Raw genomic sequence first — 26,628 nt, 5'->3', positions numbered from 1 at the left:
GCAAGATGATTTGTGAGAAATAGTGAGTTTTGAGGAAAAATGTAGTTCTACCAAACAATTTGTGATGAAATCTTTAAATAATGAGCATAGAAATATTGCCTATATGTCAAATAAAATCATTTCATTTGTGAATTTAGAAGAATAGAAAGATTTGCAACTGAACCATCTAGTGCTGCGGGTTGAATAGAAAGCTCTGGCGAGCTAGATTTGGCCCGCGAGCCTTGAGTTTGACACCCCTGGTATACAGTATATATAGATATATACAGTACGTAAATACATTTGTGAATGTGCAACAGTTTAAGTTCCTGTGTAAATTTACTGGAAATGTTCCGCCCCTTTGCAACCATTGTATAACTACACATTATGTGTTCTTCCAACACCTAAAATATCCATCTTTATTTAATGGGTAAATTTTTGTTTGTTTTTTTGGCTTATACTGTATAACAGGAGGTTGTAGATCTTGACAATCAAACATATTTTTTCCAGGTCTGATAAAGATTTGGTGAACCAGGAGAGATCCCTGTCACTGTACACAGATGATCCTCCATCAGCTGGAGGCAGAAACAGAGAGGTAGGACACACACGTGGTGTTACACACATGTTAATGCACGTAGACATGATTTATCACACATGCATCATTTTCACATCATTCATCAGAGATGGGCAACGTCTATCAGAGCGAGGTCTGATCCGAGGGCCACATTGTGAAAATGTATGTTATTATTTAGAATAATGACCAATCTGAGTATTATTACAGGATTTGTTGAGTTTTTTTGTTATGTTTGTTGAGTTTTTAGACATTCCGTGTGTTTTTGAATTCATCTTGTCTATTTCTTGTCAACATGACAAATTTTTGTGGCCTTTTTGTGTGTTTTTCGAGTCATGTGTGTTTTTGTTATATTTCTGTGTTAATGTTGTCTTTTGTGCTTTTTTCTGTCATTTTGTAAATTTTTCTGTGTGTATTGTCATTGGCATTTTATGTGTGTTTAAAGTCCTTTTGTATATGTTGTTGTTTTTGTCTTTGTTATCATTTTGTGTACTTTTGTTGACATTTTGTGCATTTTGTTTTGTGTTATGTTGAGCTCATAACTTCCAACTTTATGAATTACAATTTAGTTTTGGTGGTCATACAAAATTAAACCTCGGGCCACCAGTTGCCTATGTGTGTTATACATCAGGATAACAGCCATCTCAGGAAAGGTGTCCTCAAATAACACATGATTGAATTCATGCATTCATTACACACGACGCACACAGCTGATCTGTTCCTGTGGTTGACTGAAAGCAGGTGGGTCGCCCCGGCCCCAAAAAGAAAGCCCGAATGTCCCGGACTCGCTCCGACTTCCTTACCCGCTGTAACTCTGAAGGGGCGACTCAGTCTGATGATGACGATGATGAATACTACATCCCAGCCCACTCGCACACGTTACCCCCCTCCTTGTCCCACCCCTGCGACCCCAACGCCGACTGTCACAGTGACTCAGAGATGGTAAAATGCCTGATCTCCAGAGGTCCCTTGACCTCCAGATAAAGCTTCCTCTCTTCAGTCCTTTGGCCGTGCCCAGCAGTGGGAGCTTTTTAACATTGCTAACTCCACTTTCAATGTAATCTTGCACTCCTGTGAGTCCAAACGGACCGTTCTTTACTAATATGCTCGTCCTAGGTTCAGTACTGACCACAGAAATGGACTGTGTGTGTGTGTGTGTGTGTGTGTGTGTGTGTGTGTGTGTGTGTGTGTGTGTGTGTGTGTGTGTGTGTGCGTGTGTGTGTGTGTGCGTGTGTGCGTGTGTGCGTGTGTGCGTGTGTGCGTGTGTGTGTGTGTGTGTGTGTGTGTGTGTGTGTGTGTGCGCGCGTGCGCGAGACACTGTTTCAAATTGTGAAGTACATTGCTTTGGTTTAAAAACATTAAGTCATCTTATTTTCAGCAAAGTGCCACAAGATTTATCTGTCGGCAAAGAATAACCATTTAAATTAGTATTTTTCTTAATTTTTTGCTCTATTTGTTGTCATGACATTTAAAATTGAGGGTCTACAAACTGTGGTTCACAATCCTAGAGTGGATTTAACCCTCTTCATTTATGGCTACCTGGAGCTTTGATCTTTACTTTTGTTTTTTATCTCTTCTTATTGCCTATAAAAAGCAACACTTTAAACTTAACAGTTGGTCTTTATTGGAAAACTGTAATTTATGAAAGTTTACAATATCGTAATTAGAAAAATGAAGAAATAAATACATAGGCAATGAGTTTCATCCACTGCATGTATAAAGAATGTTACGGCTCCTGCATGCTCGATCTGGACATGAAAAACCTTGATAATGTCTCTTTCTAACTGAATCTTTACAGTATGACCTTTTTCATACTCTCAGCAGCAGCATTTCTCACTTTCTGTTGATCATTTAGATGCTGTAGTGAATGTTTCACGTGTAGATGTAGTGACATAACAAGAGTGTTTTGTAACATTAAATGCATGCTTAAATCTAAAGAATATGACATAAGAAGCAGACGTGTTTTTGGCTCTTTACTCACTGAAGTTCTTCCAGTCGATTGATTCTGATCAGTAGTGTTCCTCCTCACTGTGTTTCATTCTCACTCGTCTCTAGTCGTCCCACAAAGAACAAAAGAAGATCCATAAAACGATGTCATCAGGAGACCTCGGCAAGGTGGAGATTCTCCGAAAAACCTCAACCCCAGACGGAAGGTAGATCTTTTCACGTTCTGTGACGGTCATCTGGAATTTCAAGCTTATGCTAATAATTGTCTTGTTTCACAGCAGGATGAGAGGAAAGATGCGATTCTGGAGTAAGACGAAGCACAGTGAAAAGAAGTTGTTGAGAGAGAAGCAGGCGAGCAGGAGTGAAACTGGAGAGAAACAAGGTGAAATAAAACACACACCAACTGGTAGAGGTGTGAATATATATTCTACTCCAGTAGAAATGCTGTTACTGGATTGCAATTGTTCTCAAGTACAATTAGAAATTGGCTCAATTAAATAGTAATCAAAATAAAATTTACTAGTTACTTTCACCCCATGTTTATTGTTGGTAATAAATCGTTGCCACGGTTCCCTTGCATACAGTAAACATCTCATGTATAAACTTAAAAAGGAAGAGACATTTATTTTCCACAAATGCATCGGTATAAAATAAAAGGTTTGTCAAAAAGTACTGCTCTTTTTTTAAATAAAATAATACCTACGACATACTGTAATAGGTAAAAAAAAACATAACCTGAACCATAGAAAGTGACTTTGATTAGAAATAGCATGACTAAGAACATATGGATTATGTTCGTTGTGCCCTCATAAACTACTGACCTGAAAACAGTACAGTACTATGGTTTAAGGCAGGAGTTCTCAACTGGTGGGTCGGGACCCAAAAGTGGGTCACGGACCTGTACTGGGTGGGTCGCGGACAGCTGGTCAAAAATAAATACAAACTTAATGTCTCTCATGTTGGACTTGTCTTTTATTTTGAAGGAAACTTTTCTCTTGACAGGCATGCTGTGAAATGTATGTTGCACAGGAAAATAAAAAAGTTTACATACTGTATGTGTGTTTTCAACAGCTATTTTTGAAAAGACAAAATTTGGTTGGTTGAATTCTAAAAAAAAAAAAAAAGTGTGTCACGACTTAATGACCATGACAAAATGTGGGTCCACGGGTTTAAGGCACCAATTTTTAAAATAATTTACTCAGTAACGGTTGGGTGAAGAAATGTAACAATTTTTTTTTGTTTTTTTAAAACATATTTAACTATGAGTAAAATTACTGATTTAGAAATATACTCAAAAACGTAGAAGTGTCCATAAAAGCATCTTAATTACAGTAACGTGAGTAATTGTAATCTATTACTTTCACCTCTGCTAACTGGTCAATATGCAGTACCACACATATCTACATAGCAGCAGTAAGCAGCGCATACAGTATGTAGGAGATGCTGAGTGTAAACCTCCTTTCTTTCACTCAGGTGGATCATCTCTGCTTCAAAGTCCAGATGTGGAACCAACCCACTCCCAGGTTGTCGGGGACAGTAGGGAGAGCAAGGAGACGTCCCCAAAAATGAGGAGGCGCCGCAGCGTCAAGATTAGCAGCATCACTCTAGAACCCACACAGTGGCAGAACGACGCGCTGCACATCCTAAGCTCCGCCCACGATTACCGAAGCATGAACGACTTCCTCATGAAGAAGGTCAGAGAGCAAACACAGTGAGCTGAAGCTTGGCTGTGGATTGGTTGATTCCTCAAAACCAAAAACCTGATGCATGTTTGTCAAACCCGAGGCTCGGGGGCCAAATCCGGCCCTTTAGAGCATCATATTTGGCCCGCCCGAGAAAGTAAAAATGACAGAAAAAACGTGAAACATTTTGTAAATTACAAACTAATTCAGTTGTAGATATGTCAGCTCCTCCAACTACAGAAATTCAATTATAATCCACAATATTTGCAGAGTTTAGTTTTCCACTTCTTATATCACTTGACAGTTGTCATTTTTTATCTCAAATTGTTGAAGGAACTCTCAATTTTCCTCAAATTATTCCACAAAATTTTCCCAAAATCAGGGAAATTTAAGTGAAGATCCTGCTGGGTCTGATATGCTCACATTGTGTACTTCATACACATTAATACTTCATCATACGTGGAAGTATTAATGTGTCCTGGAAGTGCAAACCAAGGCACATTAATGTTGAATTTGCTCTTTTTCCCCACAAAAAATCTGTGTCCCACTTAAGCTCTGACTGGTTTGTATTTGGCCCCTGAACTAAAATGAGTTTTGACACCCCTGAGCTAACGTCTGCTCATGTCTACAGATTGCAGATCTAGATTCAGAGGACAGCAAAAACGACACCATGGTGGACGTCGTCTTCAAGAAAGCGCTGAAGGAGTTCAGGATTAACATCTTTAACTCGTACTCTACAGCTCTGGCTGTGAGTCCTTTTTCCCCTTTCTATTAAACTTTTATTTGTTTCCTTTTTACCATCATTTATTCTTTTTTTTCCCACCACCAGATGGACGATGGGAAAAGTATCCGCTACAAAGATTTGTATGCACTGTTTGAGCACATCTTGGAGAAAACCATGCGTCTGGAGCAGAGAGACTGGTGTGAGTCCCCTGTGAAGGTGTGGGTCAACACCTTCAAGGTCTTCCTTGATGAATTTATGACGGAGTATAAACCAATGGAGGGAACAATCGGCAAGGTGGGAACTTTAAAACCTGATCATTAATGTCTAGAAATCCTTCCATTACCTGATAGTGATGATGGTAATGAAGTGTTGGGTCATTTGTAGTTTGATGTCATTTTAATTCCTTAGCACAGCAATTCAGGTTTTCTAACGACCTTAGAAATTAGAATTCGAATGCCTTCATTGTCATTATACAATTATACAAGAAGATTATTTGGCTTCACCTTAAAGTGCACACAGCTAAAAAGAAAAACAACAGAAGAAGAATATAATAAAGTACCTCTAATTAAGGTGTGATGGTCTAAGTATGGTAGGAGTTATTTACAGGTAGCAGCATAGTAAATCATGTATAAATGAAAATAAATATTTGCACGGTATGAAATGTAAAGTATTGAAGAAATTATTATGGAACTCATCCATTTTTGTATTTTCCAGACACTTAAACGCGAGCGCAAGAAATTGAGGAAAAAGGAAACTGACATTGTGAGTTGAAACACTTTTTATTTTTTTAATCTCTTTTTAAACAACCACAGCTGGACTAAACTAAGTGTTGGTTCACGTGTCCCCAATAGGTGGAGGAACACAACGGTCACATCTTTAAGTCCACACAGTACAGCATCCCCACCTACTGCGAGTACTGCTCCTCCCTCATCTGGATGATGGACCGAGCCTGCGTCTGTAAATGTGAGCCGTGTTCATGATGACAAAAAATAGAAACTAGAGCGGAACAAGTGTACGAATATTTAAATGTCAATTTCTGTCAAAGTCCTAAAGTTGTGGATCCTGGTCTTTAAAGGTCCAGTATTGTGCTTTTTTTCACTCGTCTCCGTTTGTTCTAAGAGCCACAACAACAGAGTATTTGAGATTTATTTTCTCAAACTTACCTGTTTTCCAGAGTTTTAGGCCTCTGAAAAGTCACTTCCATGTCCGCTCCGAAAAACAGGCCATTTTTGGGCCTTCATGCATATGTATGAGTAGGTGTGTCTGTAGACACCGACTGACATCGACATTTTCCCTCTACCAAGGTTACCCCTGGTAAAAGGAAACATTTTGACTTTTTAGGCCCTCTTGTGGGTGCAATTTTAACTCCACCTTGGAATGACGCACATGCTCAGACTCAGGGGGACCAGACCTTTCCGCTGATACCTCGTTCGGCCCAATCTGAGCACTTTTGGAAAAGTGATGGGAATGACTTCCAGGCCCCGTCTGCCACGACTCTACCCAGGGACGAGGCACCCTGCCCGGCCAAAGGAGCACCAGAGATGCCCCCGGTCCCATCGATGGGACTTGGTCTCTGAGCGGCTAGCGCCGACTTCCAGCGGACGCAATTCCGTTTCTAGCCAAAAACCTAGCTCATATTTGGATTCAGGGGAATAAAATCTGTTCGCTGATACCACTTTTTAACCTAAATGAGCACTTTTTTTCCCAGCCCGAAAACTGTGCGTTTCGGCTCTTGTGTGCGAAATTCTGACTCTACACAGAAATGATGCATATATTCGCGCTCGGGAAAACCAGACCTTTCTGCTGATACCTCGTTGGCCTGATCCGAGCACTTTTGTAAAATCATTGGGAGAGACTTCTGGGCTTCACCATCCAGGACTCTACCCGTTTCACCTGGTACATGACCAGCAAAGATCAAATCCAGCCGCTGCGTCCTGAGAAGCTCTGATGAGGGCAGTAAAAATACATTTGTCCGTTGTTCAATGCAGCCCAAAACCGCGCAACTTTTGTGACGATGCCCTGCTTTTGCCATGTTTGGTTTACCTGTGAGGTAATTTGAGAGGGAGGAGGAGCCAGGATTGTCAGGAGGAGGAGCTTTGCCATTATGAGTCATAAGTTTGGAGATGACATTTTTATAACATGAGGAATAACAAGGGAGGGAGGAAACAGAACTTTTTCAACTTTGTCTCTCTGAATGAGGCTAAAGGAATGTATATCACTGTACCAAAACCATTATAAGGGGAATTTTTCATAATACTGCTCCTTTAAAAAAGAAAAATCTCACTACAATAAAGACATCACACTTATACGCACACATGGATCTAATCAAATATGTGATATTAATATACTGTATGTATTCAAATGAAAATACTCTCCTGTGGCCTGGCTGCTCTAAGGTTTAAGCTGACAGTCTGACCACACAATGACTCATTGTGTGCTCACCAGCAGCAGCTCTTAATGTTCTCCTAACTCACTTACCCACTGGCGCTCACACCAGTGTGTACTTTTTGTTTCCACCCACGTGGCACACAGCACTCGCTACTACTCACATAGACATTTCTGCACGCTAAAGACTTTAGCCGTAAGTCGGAATAGGTGAAAACTGGATTCGACCTCCGTCTCTCTACGATCAAGTTACAGAGCTCCATCCTCACGTTGTGCCTGCAGCTCGTCTGCTCTCGACTCGCTGTGGATCGGGTTGTTGTTGTGATGCTGAGGATGTTGTAAAGATGTCTTTATTCTGATCTATCTGCAGTGTGTCGCTACGCCTGCCACAGGAAGTGCTGCTCCAAGATGACCACCAAGTGCAGTAAGAAGGTCAGTGGAAATGTCGTGATATTCTGACTTTGTTTAGTGTTGGTCTGTTGTTATTTGCTTTTGTTGCCCACATTAATGTGTACTGAATAATGAGTACTGATCAGAGTTGGGGTGAATTATAATTGTAATTCCTTAATTGATAATGAATTACAATTATGCCATAATCATAATTAAAAAATATATGTTGTAATTGTAATGAATAACTATGTAATAAATACATAAGATATCAAATATTCCTTAGAGCCAAAAAGGCTAAATCGGTGGAATATAAGTGGAATTCATTAAAGTTTCCATCTAATCTCCATTACTGAGATTATAACGAGTGATATATTGCTGATTTTTGTTTCAGTAATGTGTTTTACATATTACTGCATTACAGAATAAGGAATATATTACAGTAACTTGTTACTTTTGTAATGCGTTATTCTCAACACTGGTAATGAGTATTGATATCATGCTGTCACTCACCTCGTCTCGAGTCTATGATTTTATTTAGTTATTTTAATTTATATTTAACATGTTTTCCATTCTTTAGGTAAGTAAGTTAGTTCAAATCCCTCTAATTGGTGACTTACCCTGAAGGAATCTGTTATTGTGCTGCTGACTCTGAGCTAAAATTAGGAAGCATTAAGTTTAGAACTCAGCCAGAGTGGATTTACCTTTAGGACTATGGGTCGTCTTCATAGTGTGGTGGTAATATTTTTATACATCCTTTTTTAAAAAACATATACGTTTGTGTTTGTTACATATATATGATATACACAATGCACTTTTTGGAGATTTTTTTTTTAGATAAAATGTATTAGTTGTTTTATATTTGATTTAAAATGATTAAGAGTGAGTTTTTTTTTTTTGTCACAGTTTTATAAACACTTTTTAACCAACAAAAGCTAAAAGCGTGCAAGTTGCATGGTCATGTAAAATGATGATTATTATGTGTATATGTGTGTATATATATATATATATATATATATATATATATATATATATATATATATATATATATATATTATCAGTGCTGTCTAAAGATTACAATTTTACTGAGTTAATCGAGATTTTTTTTTTTTTTTTTTTTTTTTTGCGTTTTACGTTGTGTATATAATATACATGGAACGTATAAGCAACTTTGTTCCAGCAAATGTTTAATGCAAAACAACAACAAAAAAGGTTCAGTATTTGTTAAAAATGCTTCTTTTATGAGAATATTTCCTTTAAAACGAAGAAGAATAATTATTACCTTTTTTTTTTGGAAATCTGAACTTGAATAAAACCAAGTGATTCGTAGCCACTGCTAGCTCAGTGCAAAACTGGGTTTCCCCTCGATGTGATCCAAACTACAGCTAGAAATGTGTTATAACTTTGACAGCTGTGATATATACTGTGTATGTGTACAGTATGTATAGAGGCATTCAAATCACAACAAGCAAAAATGTGCAACATGTTGTATAGACGTGAAAATTAAATTGAAAAAGAGAATTAATAAAATCTATTGTGCGAACATGTTGATTGCACTTTATTGTCATAAAACGTACTCGGTACTTTTAAAGATTTATGAGCTAAACAGAATCAGAATCTGTCGTAAAAGCAAAAGTTAAACTTTTTTGAAAAATGTAATTTGACAGTTTGATAAACATACCTCTTGTTTTTCATATTGGTCCTTGAATTACAGTTGGTTCCCATTTAATTGTTCTCGCAAGTATATATATATATATATATATATATATATGTATTTTTATTCACTAGTTAAAAATTATTGTATAAAAGAGACGTGACAAACTAGTCGGATGTGATTACTCCTGTTACTGTTACTCCTACCACCACACTGGTAGTTGCACCACAAATAGAAAGTAGTTCCCCCAGGAATAAGGAGGATAGTTTATATAATACATTCGCCCACATGTAAACTCAGACATAAGGAAAAAGTCTGTACTTCGGCACCTACTGCAGTATTCTGCTCCTAATTACTCAGCATACACCAACGGACTTTCTAAAAACATCAGTAAACGTAAACAAAAGCACCTACTATTTATCTACTACAGTAATCAGCTGTTGCTTAGTAACAAACCACTGCATAGTTCTACTTTAACACAGTGTGATTCTCTGTGTTTCTCAGTACGACCCGGAGCTGTCATCACGGCAGTATGGCGTCGAGCTCTCCCGTCTCACCAGCGAGGAGCGTACGGTCCCTCAACTGGTGGAGAAACTCATCAACTACATCGAGATGCACGGCCTTTACACTGAAGGGATCTACAGGAAGTCGGGCTCCACCAATAAAATCAAAGAGCTGCGGCAGGGCTTGGACACAGGTGAGGGGTGGCAAAAAACATCCAACTATTGACTGACTTCTTATGCGCTTGTTCTCATCAAAACATGAGAAAGATTGTTGTATAAAATGAAGTGTTCTATCATCAGATGTGAGCATCGTGAACCTGGATGAATACAACATCCACGTGATTGCCAGCGTTCTCAAACAGTGGCTGCGTGACCTTCCCAGCCCTCTGATGACCTTTGAGCTGTATGAAGAGTTCCTCAGAGCCATGGGTGAGAACATCATCAAAGACTCTTACCTCCAAGCAGGGTCGGGATCAATTACATTTTTCCATTACAATCACGTCTTCAATTATCCATGTTCAATTACAACTTCATTAGTAAGGATGCAGGATGCAGAACTCCTCCTACACGTTTGTCCGGTTTTAACATCTAAGCTATCAAAAAATTCAGAAAGTTCTTGAGATTTATGCTCGTACTTTGTAACTTTTAAACTTTTTTACTTATTATATGTTTTCTTTCCCATTCATTTGTTTTTGAAATTTCAGCTTTTTTAACTTTTAACCCCTTCATCCCCAGCCATTCTTCAACTTTTTCAACAAAGCTAGGTTAATGCTAATGCTAGAATAATGCTAATGCTAATGTTAGGCTTATCCTATGCTATGCTATGCTATGCTATGCTATGCTATGCTATGCTATGCTATGCTATGCTATGCTATGCTAAGGACCTGCATCCTAATTTGCATTTTCTTCAGGAAATGCCAATATTCTAGTTACGTTTACATTGACTGGCAATTTTTATAATTACAATTAAGACTACAATTATTATTTTCCCCAATTACAGTACGATTACAACAGCAACAGATATTTTCAATAACGATAACAATTATAACTACATCATAATTGTAATTAATTCCCAGTTGACCCCAACTCTGCTTCCAGGACTTAGATTTGCTCAGAGTTCTAAAAGTATGTGTCGCTTTGTGTCTCTTCTTGTTTTTTAGGTGAGACAGACAAGCGGGAGGTGATCCGAGGGGTTTATTCTGTGATCGATCAGCTTAGCAGGACACACCTGAGTACACTGGAACGTCTTATCTTCCACTTGGTCCGGTGAGTGAGCTAAAACTTCACATTAGTCAGCTATTAGGTTTTTTTTGTTTTTGCCAGAGTTGAATTTCAAGATCACTTTCCTTCAGAGTGGGGGGGGGTAAAAAGTACCCAAGGCCCAACAAGGCAGGGGTGGTGGGGGGGGCTCAGAAGTATATACAGTACATGTACGAACATGCATTTTAAACATTTTTAGGTTATTTATTTTGGAATGAAAAGGGCCCTGTGTGAAAATAAACTGGTTGTTGATCACAATTATTCATGCTGCATCAGGACCCTAGCTACCCCCCCTTTAAAACAGAGCAAATGGTACGACCCACATGTGCTGCTGTTGTTGCGCTGTGTAAGCTAGTCTGAACTGTGGATGTGATGAGGAGCGGGAGATAAACAGCCGCAGGAAACAATGTCTTCCCTCAAGAAAGGAAAACCACGTTGGAAAATAAAGGAAAAGCAATTGTTTACTTAATTATTCAGAGGTGAGCTTTAAAACACACATCTTTTTTAGCCACTATATTATTTCCATTGCAATAAACTACGTCCACTCTGGCGCATTTAAATGCTGGAACATTCCTTTTGCACATCAAATCTTAATTGGAAATAAAACATTTAAATTTATATATTTTTTAGTTATACCCCCCTCCCCAACCCTTAAATAAATAAATACATTTTACTAGCTGCCACTAAATAAACCACTAAAATATAGTAGATTAGATTTATAAAATACAAGCAATGGATATGGTCATTAGCTTATGGTGAAGCAAAATGAAAGCTTATATAATAATACAAGAATACTAGTAGTAATAGTTTCCAGGTGAAAAAAGAAAAGTGTACATAACTTACATTAAGGGCCCAACAACATGGTTTGTACCCAGGGCCCAAAACGCCCGTGTCTGTGCTGCAGCGTGGTCGTGCTGTGATCGATGGTTATTGTGACTAATGACCATCATTAGGACTAATGATATTGGATTGCCCCGTGGTGTGTTACAGGATCGCTCTACAGGAGGAGACCAACAGGATGTCGGCCAACGCCCTCGCCATTGTGTTCGCTCCCTGCATCCTTCGCTGCCCCGACACCATCGATCCACTGCAGAGCGTCCAAGACATCAGCAAAACTACAGCGTACGTTCAGAAATGGGCTGCACATCATCCTGTCCGTCTCAGTGAATATATATCAGTGTTCAAAATCTGTTAAAAAACAATTATGTTTAAATTTGTTACCATGTATTAATGATTTATAGGTGTGAGTTCAAAAGCCATACAGGGAAAATAGTGGTAAAGTCTAAATCTATTAAGACAGCATTTCACACAAATAAGTGACGAGATCTTAAAACAATCCCTCCACAACTGGGGGAGTGGGTGGGTGTGTGGGGGGGGGGTTGGGGGCAAACCATTAGATCTAATGGTTTGCAATGTGATCCTCCATTCTAGCTCACCATATGTCAAAGCATCTTTTTGACAGTATACTGCACTCCAGAATCACTCCCCATGGAGGATGAATTTCATCAACGTCATTTTGAGACGACAGAAATGTTATTTCTAAAGCAAAATTCACCTTATTCCTGGCATTGCTGCACCTGCAGCCTACGTACTCTGATTGTAAAATCTCTGTGAGTTGAACTCGACAAAGACTTTGTTTTTCAAACACTTTAATTTCTGGCCTTTCACTATAAAAAAATACAGATACAGACTGATTTAGACACACTTACTCTGTTGTCCTTTTATATCCACAACCTACCAACATTGTTGCTTGTCCCCACAGTTTGGTTTAGTCCAAGATCAACTTAAAATACATACTTATAAAATACATATTTCCATTTAACTCAACCAAGAAAGAAAAACAAGTGATTAAAATAGTGTTAAATGTTAAAGCTTTGGCCCAAAACCCTTAAGAAAAAGGAAAACTGCCTTTATGATTGAAAAAGCATCAGAAACATTCACTTTGTGTTATTCATGTCTTCTCTTTCTATTGTGCATCTGCAGATGTGTGGAGCTTATCATCAACGAGCAGATGAACAAGTACAAAGCTCGCTTAAAAGACATCAGTAGTTTGGAGTTTGCAGAGAACAAAGCCAAGAACAGACTGACCCACATCAGGAGGTCATTGGTAAGTTACTCAGTCATTAGGTTCCTGATGTTCTCACCATAAGATCTGCTCTGCCTGTCGCTGACGGAAATGTCTTTTCTCTTCTTTTTATATGAAGCATACGACCCAACATATACGTCACAGGGCCTCTGCAGTTCAACTGTCCATATTTACAGATAGAAAGTCAAAGGGAAACTTAGTTAAAAAATAAATGATCCAATAAGTCATTGTTTAAGTACGGAAATGGATTAGGGCCAATTTTGATGGAGAAAATATTTTTTGGCAAATCAAGAACAAAGTCAATGTCAAGAATAAAGTTGAAATATAATGTCAAATTTCAAAAATAAACTCAAGATAAGTCGGTTTGCTATTAAAGTCAAATCTATGGAAGCTGACTAGGGCCAATTCACCATATATGACAACAGTATCCATTAAAACTGACCCTAATCTGTTTCCGTAGCTCCTCAATAACCTCAGACAAACTGAATGTTTTTTCCTTCTGAACAGATTAAACTTTTGGCAAAGTCCTTAAACACATTACAACGCTGTGCTTTTCAGAAAGAATCTTTGTTATTAAACCCATCTTTAAAAGTATAGTTTAACACTTTTATCGATACACTGCATTTTGTAGATGGCCACGTCTATTAGGAACCGGTTCCTATTAGGAACATCCATCAAAATTGTCCCTATTCCGTTTCCGTACTTAAATTCTTATTCCCAGTGCATGATCATTTGCAGATTATAGGTCACTCGTGTGCTGTATGGGTCTCTGCTCATTAACTTCTGCAGAATTCTGTGTGTAAAAGGTTATTAGAGGTCATTCATGAAGGGATGGAGTCCATGTTGTTCTGTTAGTTCCTCAAACAATGTGCAGGTTCTCTTTTCAGTCAGTCTTGAGGTTTTCATACTTGCATGATGACGTCTCATTCCCTAACCCTAACCTGTCCTTCCTTCCTCCCCTCCCCTCCCCTCCCCTGACCCCTCCTTCCAGAAACCTGTACTAATTGCTGTTAGGTTTATGAGCATAACACGCTCTGCCACCCTGGTATGTATGATGCCCCGCCCACCACGTAGCCGCCCACCACCCATCTGTCTCATGCAATTTGTAACATCACGTGTCCCATTTGTCTCCGTTAAGTGTCGACTCTTTGTTGGGTGCTCTGAGCAAACTGATTGTAATGAAAACATATACACTAGTGTATAATGGGGCCCTTTACCCCGGACATGTCACAGGGGGCCCCATTTTTCAAATGACTACTCCTCCATTAGTTCTTCTTAGATGGGAATACAGTTTGGTATGAATACTGTATGATTGAATATGATGAGATGCTCGGAGCCCTTGAACACATACCTATATATGAATGGGACCCATTACTCCGTATGTGCCACGGGGGCAGTGTTGGGGCGGTAACGCGTTACTTGTAAGAGAGCAGGACGAGCTTCTCAAAGTGGAAATACGCGCATTATTTTTGTCTCCAAAAGATGAATCAGTGAAGCTAAGCTAACGCTGCGGACTGTGACTGTTATCCAGGGACAGATCAGCCAAACTATTGCACAGTATGTTGTTGTAAATAAGCAGCCTGTCGCTGCTGCTGAGTCACTGCTAACAGCAGCTCATTAGCCTGATATGTTTAGCATTGTGTAGCTGAGAAAAATGCTGTGAATTAGTTTTTCCACATTTATTTTTTTAAGCATTTTCAACAGCAGAATGTGCACCTGGAATATGCACAACTTACTTTACATTACTGTGCTAAGGCTGAAAAATTACTGTTTTAATTTTAGAGCAGCTGTTTTGTGCTTTATATGCACATCATTTATGGTTGTTTTATAGCAGTTGATCAACAGTGGATTATTATATTATTACAGCACTGATATGAAGCTGTTTGGACACAAATGACCCAAAATAAATAATACATTCTTTAATTCTAAGTAACTCAAAAGTTACTTTTTCCAGTAACGCATTACTTTTTGATGTAAGTAATCAAAATAGTAACTGAGTTACTTTGTGAATGAAGTAACGGTAACTAGTTACTTTTTTTCAGTAACTAGCACAACACTGCACGGGGGTCCCATTTTCTCCCTGAGTCATTTGACTGAATTCTTGGGAACGTGGTATGTGCTATTCGGCGCGGAGATGTTCCGCGGGCCCGGCCGTAATTCATCAGAACTTGTTTTCTTACCTTTTTGTCACTTTAAATGCCCGTGACCAACTGTAACCAGGTCCAAAACCCCCAATTTGGTTCCCAACCCACATGTGAACGTCTGCCTTAAAGCACCTGTAAATCCAACACTTTTACACAGTTTATTCTAAGAATAATCTTGGATCTAGAAGCTTGTGTGGAAATTGTTCCAGCAGCAGCTTCATCACTGATGGTACGATTAAGTCCACGTGTTGTGTGTAGTAGTGGAGTGTTCTCAGTCAAACGAGTAAAGACAGCAGCCGTTTTTCTGCAGCTTCCTGTGATTTTTACCTCACTTTCTGTTGCTGCTTCACACTGTTAACGTGCTGCTTAACGCGGCTCACCTACATGTGAGAGTGTGCTGTTAATGAGTGCTTTATGTATTTATTTATGTGACTGTGAAATTATAAGTAGTGAACTGCAGGGTTGGGGTCAATTATAATTGTAATCGCGTAATTGATAATCACAAAATATGTTGCTGTCGTAATTGTAATTCAATTGTAATTGATTTTAGATAATTGACTTTGTAATTGTAATTGCCATGAAAATTCTATAAAAAATGTCAATTATAATTTAACGCAAAACTGGGGAACCATGTTACAGTTCTATTTCCAGTTTTACACATATGTAGTTAACAATTATTAAAATATGATTCATATCAAGCTTTCCCACATTTTACCATTTAGAAAAATATACAGTAAATCAAAGGCTATACTGACCAAAAATATTAAAACCTATATTTTCATTGATTATGAAGCCTAACAAGGTAATCAATAGATAGGAAATAAATTAGATGATAGATAATTGTGTTTAGTGTATTTTACAGCTGATTTAGGACTCGTTAGCATTGGAGATGCTAACAGGAAGCTAACGCAAGAGGAAGGTTAACTTTTATTAGGTTATTTATTTCAGTCTCAGTTATTGTGATTAAATCTAATTGAACTTTAGTAATTGAGAACGTAATTGATTTTCTGAGGATAAGAAATAATTGTAATTGTTTTTTTGCCATATCTATTTTATTGACTATTTTTACCATGTTAATATGATAAATACAAATTCTTACATTACAGAGAGATGTTTATACATGGTCTTAATTTTAGAAAACAGTAAAAACTAAATAAAGGTACAATACCAGAAAACTAATTAGAGCAATAGCTTTTCTTGCTTCTATAGTTTTGGTTAGCATGTTGCCACGGTAGCACTTACTGCAAAAATAAATTAATTATTTTTTAATGAATTAGAATAAATTATAAATGGTCTTGTAATTTTAATTTAATTGTAATTGGATAAAATGCTGGTCACTGTGATCGTAATTGAATTTTAAGTGATCATAGGTAATTGAAAACGTAATTGTAACTGAAAAATGTAATTGACCCCAACCCTGGTGATCTGTGACTCAAACATCAGATCCTGCATGTCATGTACTTTCATCATCCTTCATTCACATATACTGTCTCTCTCTCTCTGCAGAGCAAAGGTCGTGCCCATCAAAGTGGCTCTCACACATCCTCGCCACCTCTGGGCTGTAGGGCGCCCCCTGGGGTTGAAAGGGAAGATGCAGCAGCAGCAGCAGCAGCAGGAGGAGGAGGAGGAGGAGCAGAGGAGGAGGTCGTAGAGGAACAACAAAATGTGGTGATGCAGCAGGAGGAGCGAATACTCACGGAGCAGATCGAGAGTCTGCAGAAGGAAAAGTACGATTTGTTTTTTTCTCATTACATTTAAAATCATAAATGACGTCATCATATTAAATGTGCTGTGAACTTTAAAAACTCTAATGGTGGCTGGTTAAGGTGAACACGACTGGACGGTAAGTAACTAACCACTGGAAAAAACAGCACTGGTTCCCAAACTTTTCAGTCCCGTTCCCCTTCAGACATTTAAATCAAATCAGACTTTATTTTTTTTTTTCAATGTGCTTCACAATAAAAAACAATCCTATTAAAGAATAATATATATTAAAAAAAATGAATAAAAATCTGCAGGTACAAAAGACAACATCTTATTCAGAATCGTTATTTATTATTTAATGATTTAATTCATTCATTTATTCAATGAATTGGCCTACTGGCATTTTCAGTAAGGAAAAAAGAAATCTACCAAACATATATATATATAAATATATATATACACACACACACACACACACACACACACACACACAACATATTCATCACCCTGAAACTGTGAAATACAATTATTTTGGCTAGTGCAAAGCAATGTAGAGATTATTTTTCCATCACCACTAGAGGGCAGTCTTACAGAGGCCAATGTGTAATTTATGCCAATGCATGGAGGCTCCTGACTGCTGGTTTATATATATTCTAGTTTCCATTGCTATCACACAATTTGCAAACCCCACTTTGGGAACCTAGGCACTAGATTATCCAGTGGTCGCTTTTGGAAATCAGGTCAGTACGGGCGTCTGAAAGGTCGTTAAATATAGCAGCGGAGTCGCTAAGTTGGTATCTTTGGGTAGAAAACAGCAATTTATTTGGAAAGAGTTTGTGTTCATTGAATCAATCACAGCCCAACTTTTTCATGCCCCATTTTTTAAATTACTGATGTGAAGTACGGAGCGCCCCTCTGACGGCCTCAAAACTTCACTAACTGGACGTGAAAATAAGCCGTCGTCGTCCAAAAAAACAGGTTCAAGAAAATAATTGTAGTGATTGCTGATATCTAAAATTGTTCTTGATGCAAACATAAATCTGTTTTCTATTCCAGAGTTACATAAAAAAAAAAAAAAAGCTTAATTCAGCAGCAGATGGTGTTTTCAGTCATTTACATACTGAAAACATTCATGTTAGAGATGGAAGAGGCCTTAACAGTGTATATACGACACAAAGTGATAGTATGTCACAATTGTTTGTTGTTGTTTGTGTGTGGACAGGGAGGAGCTGACGTATGAGATGTTGATTTTGGAGCCGCGAGCGTCTGACGATGAGACTCCTGAATCAGAAGCATCCATTGGAACAGCAGACAGCTCCGAGAACATCACCATAGAAACGGAGGGCGCCGCCTCAGACCCCTCAGGTATGTGCACGTCACATGTGCAAGTCAGGCCGTTAGTCCTCATGTTATCTACTGTTTTACAGTGATGTCCAATCGTACCGTACAGTATATTTCAGCTATAATTATATTATAAAGGAGTGAAACTGGCAGCGGATGTGGATGGAAGAACAAATAAACTGTTACAACATTCAGAGGCATCCAAAGATCACTGGTTGTAAAGACTGGTGTTGGTACAGTTAATGTGCACATTTTATCATCTAACAGCAGGAGATTTCAGCTCCAGTTATTGGATATTAAAATTAGAGAGATGTTGCAACATGGAAAAACCAGCTGATTGACAGGAACAGTATCACAGTCTATTTTTGTGTGGCCCCCAAATTAAACACACAAAATTGCTCCAATAATGCACAATATTATAGAAAAATAAACCAAATGACAAGAATACACACGAAATGAGAACAGGAATAGACAGAACGACAACAAGAGTACAAAAAAAATTACTCCCACACAAAACATAATAAATAAAAGTCTCCAAAAACACAAAAAGTTACCAAAAAACAGAGAAAATGAGAGAAAGCGATAGAAAATGACAACAGAAATGCATAAAAACTAACACACAAAACACAACACTAATAAAATATACAAAAATGGCAGGAAAATATACATGACAACAGAAATATACAAAGTTGACAGGAAAATATACAAAATGATGACAAAAAAAACACACAAAACTCTATATTTCAGGCATATGCAACTTGTGGCCTGGGGGGCGGTCTAATTTTATGCGTCCCCCAAAGTACATGTACAAAATGACAGAAAAATACACAAAACAAGAGCAAGAATACAGTAAAAAAAAAACCCACAGAAAACACTCCAAAAACACACAAAACTACTACAAAAATGAACAAAATGACAACAGTAATACACAAAATTACTCAGTTACAGAAAATGACCAAAAAAAAGTACACTAAAAGACTAGAAAAACACAAAAGATGACTCTGCAAAGCCGCAGTACTAACAAACAAGCAAAACAACACAAAAATTACTCCAAAAAACATATATTTTACGTTACAAATACACAAAACGACTACAAAAATGCACTAAATGCCTCACGAGTAAGACAACAACAAACATACGCAGAATGACAGAAAAACACACAAAATTACTGTAAAAACTCTTTGTATTTTCCTGTATTAATGCTCAGATCACTCATTATTCTGAATGCTAACCTGAATGTTGATCATGTGGCCCTTGGATCAGACAGTCACATTTTTGTGGCCCCGCTGTGATAGTAGTTGTGGGTGAACTCCTTCCTGTACGCTGTTATCTCCTGGTCAGGTCGTGTTTATGTAGCACTTTGTAAGTCTTAACGCAGGCACCATCTGCTATTATCTACTGTATGTCTGATACTAAGTTTTATGATGCACCATAAAGTCGTTTCCAGTCAGGACTAGTTGACCTCTTAGAATGGAATATTACCAGTCAGAGCTAAATATTCTATATCACTTTTAAAGCAGCAGTCATCGTTTGGTTTCCGGCTCTCCGTCCCCGTGTTTTTACAAAGCTGAATTTAGTCTGAAAAATGATTAATTTGTTGAAATATAGAATAAAAGTAAATTCACAACTAATAAACTTGCAGTTTATTTTAAATAAAATGTCGGCTAGATGTCAAAGGGCACTGGTGACAGATGAAATTAAATGCAGGTGTTTTCTCTTATTTAACAATTACTAGTAATGATTATGTAATTACATTGTATTACTGTTATTTGCTTAATGATAAACATAAATTGGACAATGGTGAGCAATCACATTACTGAGACACTTCCAAGTAGATCACATGATCTCCAAAAGGTTTTTCAGTCACACTTTACCTCAAGTTTTATACATAAAGGCTGTAATTACACTGTCATTATTATGAACGTGACACATGTCATTAGCATGAATAAGGTGTCATTAAGTGTCGTTCGTTACCCTATCTCAGACATGGGCCACATGAGGCCCTCGGGCTAATTCTAACGACTACAAAGAAGGTGACTTATTTTGTTTGTCAACATGACAAGTAGAGGCTATACTGTATATATCAAGGTCTAACCTTATTTCATTTACATGCAACTATGACAAATATAGGGATGTAACAATTCACAATGGGACTGTAGACAAATATTCCTCAATTTTTTTGGGGAAAAAAAAATAGAAAATACTGTACTATTTTCCTTTTATATATAATTGTCAAAAGAATCCCTTGATAAACTATTCAAAACAATGCAATTGAACTAAAAATAAATCAAGAATGAAATAAATAAAGGAATAATACAAATGAAGAAGAAGCCTATTAATTTAAATTCTGGTTCTATAGTAAACAATGCAAAACTACATAATAAAAGTGTAAGTGAAAATGTATTTTGTGCCTTAACAATTGGACTTTAAAAAAAAAAAACAGTCTGCACTGTATTTACGTCAGATATTAGTTTGGACCAGCAGAGGGCGCTGGTAACCCAGTGGTCGGTTGGCATGCAGATATCCTTGCAGTGAAGGAGAGATGCTATGCTAGCAGACAGAGCTAATAGAAAAACGTGACTTTTACAAATATTCACGTAATATTACAGATATTCTTTTGGTGCTAAAGGGGTAATGAATCATTTATGAACATGTTTAAGGTAGATGGTGGCCAGAAAGAAAGTAGTAGCAGATTCTGCCCGCCGCCTACACTTTTAGACGAGAAGGATATATACCACCCTCTGCTGTTTAAAAAAAGTTCTGCGATTCAATTTTCAGAGCATCGATGTGAATTGTGATACCTATGAATCGATTTTTAACTGCTTTACGATTAGTCGTTACATCCCTACATAAATATGGTGTCTTCTTCCCTGTTTCGGTGTATTTCTGTGGCAGCGTTACAGCGCCACATAGAGGCCCCTAATGTTTACTACAGTGTTTTCCTCCTTTTCATGTGGACTCACACCACACATAATTACCCGTTTTAGGCGAAAGCGTTTTTGTTTTGTGTACGTGTGGACGGGGCCTAAATCTGCTACTTTGAGTAAAAATGATGTATCAACAAATGCATATTTTAACTGAAGTGTGTAATTTTCCACAGAGCACAGCACGTACCGCTCCAGAAAGTCTGATGGAAAAAGTCGTCGCGCTCTTTGCCGTCAGCCCGACTCCCAGGACTCTGCAGACTCCATCTCCACCGTGTCCTCCTTCCACCTCCCCTCCTCCTCCATGTCTCTGTCTTCCAACGCTTCAGGCTCTCCGTCCCCTCACTACCGGTTCCGCTCATCATCCTCCGGACCCCTCCTCTCGTCCTGCAGCCTGGGGACTCCCGTGGCGGAGGCAGAGGGGACGCACAGAGCGGGAAAGACGCGCCACAGGCTGAGGCTGAGCCGCAGCTCACCACGTGAGCCCCCGGGGGGCCACAGGAGGGACTCGGACTTCGGCTCTGGCCCACAGCAGCTGGTTCTGTACGGCAGCAATGAGTTCATGGTGTGATGGATGCAAACGCCAGTCACCCCCCCTCAGTGTGTGTATGTCAGTATGCGGGGGCGGGAAAAGAAGGAGGTCACACAGGTCCAGGTTTGTGCAGTTTAACGTTCTCAATAAAGGTCAATAAAGAGAAAGAAAGCTGCAGTAAATGATGAATGTGAACCAGGACCAACTGTCAAGACATGATGAAGGCCTGATCCAGAGGAGCATAAAACAAACCACACACACACACACACAGACACACACACGTAGAGGTACAAAGCAAACAAAAACAACCTGCACCTGCAAAGCCAAAATCTCTCTATGCCTCTTTTTGTTTTGTTTTTTAGCGCAATGGCAGGTGGTCGACGCCACCCACAAGAAATGTAGCCATATTGACCAAACTTGTGAACAATGTTTCTGCAACCAGCGCCGATCTCAGTCCGCTTCTCTCTCACGTTTACACAGAAAACACACACACACACACACATACTTAACATACATAATGTTATTATTATTAATTATTATTATTGTTATTGTTATGTTGCAGTAAACTATGTACATAGAAAGAAAGTCCAGTGCTGCTCCTGGGTCATAGATTGTTGATTTGTGAAGTGTGGAGAATTCAGGTTACACGTTTTTTTTGTGTCCGTGCTGGTTTACTTTTATTTTTACCGTCCCCCCTTTTTTTTCCTTTTGTCACAATGAACAGAATAATTTCACAGAAACAACAGAAGGAAAGCTGCTTGTCTGACATCAAGTAGACTTTTAACCAACGTGTCAAATTTCAGGCAGCCAGTTGTTTTCTGCTTCTGTTCTACACAGAATCAACAGTGTTACTGCGTCAGGACTTGAATTTGATTTTTTTAATTAATATATATTATTGATGTATTATAGACGTTGAACTTGATCTAAAAAAAAATGTTTTTTGTAGTCATGTTTTTTTGTTCAGGTGTAAGCCATTTATTTTTCTTGTCCTTTGTGTTTATGAATGAGTGAATGGTTGTTATTTCCCTCAGAAACTCTGTAACGTTCATTCTCAGACACTAAAAACTAACCCAAACGCTAAGGTACAGTATGTAATATATATCTTCATCTTAAATCACAATCTAAATATATGGCATTTCTTTGTAAACGTCTTTACAAAATAAAATAAAAATCTAAATCATAATTATGATTTAGCATCTCATAATTATAAGATTTTTATTTTTTTACTTTTTCTATTTTTATGTGAAGCCCATTCCCACCAGTAAAAAAAAATACATATAGGTAAAGTAATAATAATTAAAACAAAATCTAAGTTATAATTATGGCTTAAGATTTTTATTTAATGTTTTCACTTTTCCTAGTTTTATGTGAAGCCCATTCTGGCCAGTTAAAAAAAACCCAAAAAACTAGGAAAAATAAAATAATAATTAAAAAAAACCTAAGTTGTAGTTTTGACTTAATCTCATAATTATGACTTAAGATTTTTTATTTTATTTTACTTTTCATAGTTTTATGTGAAGCCCATCCCTGCCTGTTGAAAACAAATAAAATAATAATTAAAAAAAAATCAAAGTCATAATTATGACTTAAGATTTGTATTTATTTTTTTTTTTTTACTGGCAGGAATGAGATTCCATAGTTTTGTTTAGATGTTTTATTGTTAAAGTGCCAAAAATAAATACTTTAGTTCCACGTCTGTCCCCCATTCAACATGTGAATGAGTCGCAGCATGATTTGATATTTTATAAATGGAAGATCTTGAAACTTTGACAGTCTGACAAAGAACAGATTAGATGCTACAGTAAGATTTTTTTGGGGGGAAACAAACATATTTTACCTTTAAGCTTCCATTGGGGGTGTTCAGTTGTACTCTTTCCCACACTTTGACCATCCACGATGTCTCCTGAGCCATATTCATATTCCTCATCCTAATCGTTGTCGTCTTCCATCTTTCTTCCTCTCTTCCTGCTCTGGCTGTGAAAAGTAGCATTCATTACAACAGGAAAAAAAGAAAACACAACAACTTGTAGCTCAACTAATCTCTGACCTGCTTTTTGTGTTTCGTGGCTTTTTTTAAACTCTATTTTTGTTGTTTTTTTCCTGCTTCGGTCCAGACAGTAAGAAAACATTCAGTGTGTATTATTGACGATTTCACTCTTAACTCAAAGATGTGATATTTTTTCTCCTTTGTTAAGAATCCAGGGCCAACTTTTGCTTCCATTTGACCAACGCCATCAGTATTAAGTCTTCATCTTCTCCTCCGTGTCTCACTTCTGTTTGATGAGAGCTTAAAAAAAGGACAAAACTGATTTTTCTGCTCAAATATCAGCTGATATTTGTCTGTGTCCAGCCATTTCCTTTGGCATCTCATAAAAAAATGTAATTAATTGATTAAAAAAAGACAGAGAAAAGTGAATGTACCTGTCACTGGAAGGCATGCGCTGCTCTCTGGGTATATTTTTTTTGTGTGTGTTTTGTTTCACTTTTATACACTGTGTATGTGCTATTTATGATTGATTATGCTTTTTGGGATGTGCTTCAGTTTAAAAAAAAAAAAAAAGAGAGAAGAGGATCTGTTATAAGAAGTGCTCTGAAAGGGTATATTATCCTGTGTACGGTTCATTATCTACTAATACTCATGGCAACATTTTAACTCTCGGTCAGTCATTTTTCTGCTGCAAAGCAACAACAACAAAAAATAAAAAAAGCATTTTTGTGTAAGTTTGTCTGTCTCTCAGACTGGACACAAATATCTATGTATAAGGTGCAATTTATTGTTTTGTTTTTTTATTGATATAACATGTCTATGGTTGTAAGGAAAAAAAATACTTTATGGGGGGTTCATCTGCTTAATAAAAAAAAAGCAAAATTGCAGCCTAAAATGCTTGATTTGTCTTTTATTTTAGGGGAATTTAGAGCTTATTAAATCTTTTTTTTATTATTTAAATATTACTGTTGATTTGAATATGTTCTCTGAGAAAATATCACAAAAAAAAAAAAAAAAAAAATACTGGAAAAAGGTAATAAAAAAATGACTGAAATGATCTGCCACCTTTTAACCAGAAATTGTATCTAAAACCAAAAGGAGAAGTTTTAATAAACAAACCTAAATCTTGCTAGCATAAAGTTCAATTATTTTCAATGTGTTAATGCAGTTAATATTATATTAAAATGTTATTACTTTTACATGTCATAAATATCTGATTGCACATGTTTGTTGTTTTTATGAATTTTTAAACAAGAAAAATCACATTTTTTTTTTACTTATTTCAAAAAAGGTAAATTTTTTTTACCCATTTTGTTTGGAATTAGGGCTGAAAATCTTTAATTCTTTAATAAGGAGCAAAAGAGAAAAGGTTTAAGAAACACTGTTTTAAATTATTCAGGTAAGTCTGTAAATCAATCCCAAATAGAATCAAACAACTCTTAAAAAAACTCTCATTTCAATAATCTAACACAGAAATTTAAGAACCAATTATACATTGGAGAAATTGATATTATGAAATAAACATGTACCAATAAATACATCAGGAACCTCATTCAACCTATTAAAATACCAATAGTTAATTCACACTGGAATTCATCAAACAGAGAAATAAAGTGGAGCAGGGGGCGTGGCTGCTTGGTGAGAGACTGTATCTACAATAAAGTTAAAGAAGTTTTTTTTTTTTTTTTAAATCTTACATAACATACATTATACCTGTCCAAAAAAGTATTAGAAAGATTCAAACTAAATATTCACCACAAATGTGACTTCTGCCGTATGGAAACATAAATCATTATCTAACTGTTCTATCACTGCACTTACAGCAAAAACCTCTGGTCTCATATAAACAAACTTATTCACAACAAAACAGGTCACGTGATCGGCCTCCTGGAGAGTGACATCATCTTTTATTTTGAAAATACTTTGAATTACAAAATACCTTTCCTCCCTGATACAGACTCTAATCATGCTGCCAAAATAACATTTACACAAAACAAAACGGGTACAGACAAAACCAAAAGGACTTTATTTTGAAAAGAAGTTACATCCATTTTTCGATGGCATGGCTATCCGTACGGTTGTCGTATCAATATACCGACGCAGCGCCCCTCATTGGCCTCATTAACATAACCCTAAAAAATGTTGCGATATAGGGTTAGAACAAAACCCGTCCCTAACCCTAATCCTAACCCTAGGACACTACGTATGTGTACTTCGCTAAATGTACCAATAGCACTGGGGGTTGTCCTTTCATTTCTCAATGCCATGAAATGTGTTAAAAACAAAAAAGCGATTAAACTGTACCATTCATTCTGTAAACATTTTAAACCTGAAGATCACTAAATGTTTTCCTGATGTTTTTTTTCTTGTTGTGTCATTTTCTTAGTTCTCCTTCCTTTTATTCTTAGTCATTGTGTTTTGTCTGTTGTTGTAATTGTAAACTGTTGTAATTGGCAATGTATGTTAATTAAAAAAAAAAAAAATAGAAAATTAAAAAAATAAAAAAGGAACCAAATACTAGACACATCCGGCCTAAAATGGCCGCTCCCCATGGATTTATTTTCAGGTAAAAAATATAGGTTTTTTTTAGTACTTTAAATAAATGTTTATGTAACCCAGGTTAAGTGTTTATCAAAGTGAAAGTGTTATAAAATGTTATAAATAGTAATAAAAAAAGAAATAAATAAATTTGAAAAAGAGTTATTAAATAGGTAAATATGATAAAATGTTTTAAAACGTTTTTCATATTTTATTTATTTATAAGAATTTGTTAAAAGTTTAAAACTGTTAATTTGTGGGTTATTTGTTCAATCTACTTTAA

General features: G+C 37.1%; 1 protein-coding gene across 8 annotated transcripts in view; it reads left to right on the top strand.

Annotated features, from left to right (window-relative positions):
* The window catches only part of LOC114464702 (unconventional myosin-IXa-like), a 175,644-nt gene extending 151,170 nt beyond the window's left edge, over positions 1–24,474 (top strand). For 4 of the 8 annotated variants that reach the window (XM_028449176.1, XM_028449175.1, XM_028449173.1 and 1 more), the window contains 18 exons: positions 487–571; positions 1,289–1,489; positions 2,603–2,700; positions 2,773–2,876; positions 3,968–4,188; positions 4,808–4,924; positions 5,006–5,194; positions 5,615–5,662; positions 5,752–5,863; positions 7,656–7,717; positions 9,831–10,023; positions 10,130–10,258; positions 10,990–11,095; positions 12,080–12,211; positions 13,073–13,196; positions 16,826–17,046; positions 18,246–18,388; positions 21,465–24,474. In XM_028449176.1, the coding sequence (XP_028304977.1) occupies positions 487–571; positions 1,289–1,489; positions 2,603–2,700; positions 2,773–2,876; positions 3,968–4,188; positions 4,808–4,924; positions 5,006–5,194; positions 5,615–5,662; positions 5,752–5,863; positions 7,656–7,717; positions 9,831–10,023; positions 10,130–10,258; positions 10,990–11,095; positions 12,080–12,211; positions 13,073–13,196; positions 16,826–17,046; positions 18,246–18,388; positions 21,465–21,859 (2,680 nt within the window). In that variant the 3' untranslated portion in view covers positions 21,860–24,474. The remainder of the gene's footprint in view (positions 1–486; positions 572–1,288; positions 1,490–2,602; positions 2,701–2,772; positions 2,877–3,967; positions 4,189–4,807; positions 4,925–5,005; positions 5,195–5,614; positions 5,663–5,751; positions 5,864–7,655; positions 7,718–9,830; positions 10,024–10,129; positions 10,259–10,989; positions 11,096–12,079; positions 12,212–13,072; positions 13,197–16,825; positions 17,047–18,245; positions 18,389–21,464) is intronic. The other 4 variants (XM_028449179.1, XM_028449174.1, XM_028449178.1 and 1 more) reach the window with 3 other exon arrangements.
* The last annotated feature ends 2,154 nt before the right edge of the window (positions 24,475–26,628 follow it).

This window comes from Gouania willdenowi, chromosome 6 (assembly GCF_900634775.1).
Source record: "Gouania willdenowi chromosome 6, fGouWil2.1, whole genome shotgun sequence".
NCBI lineage: Eukaryota > Metazoa > Chordata > Actinopteri > Blenniiformes > Gobiesocidae > Gouania > Gouania willdenowi.
This window is presented reverse-complemented; position numbering and strand designations above follow the sequence as displayed.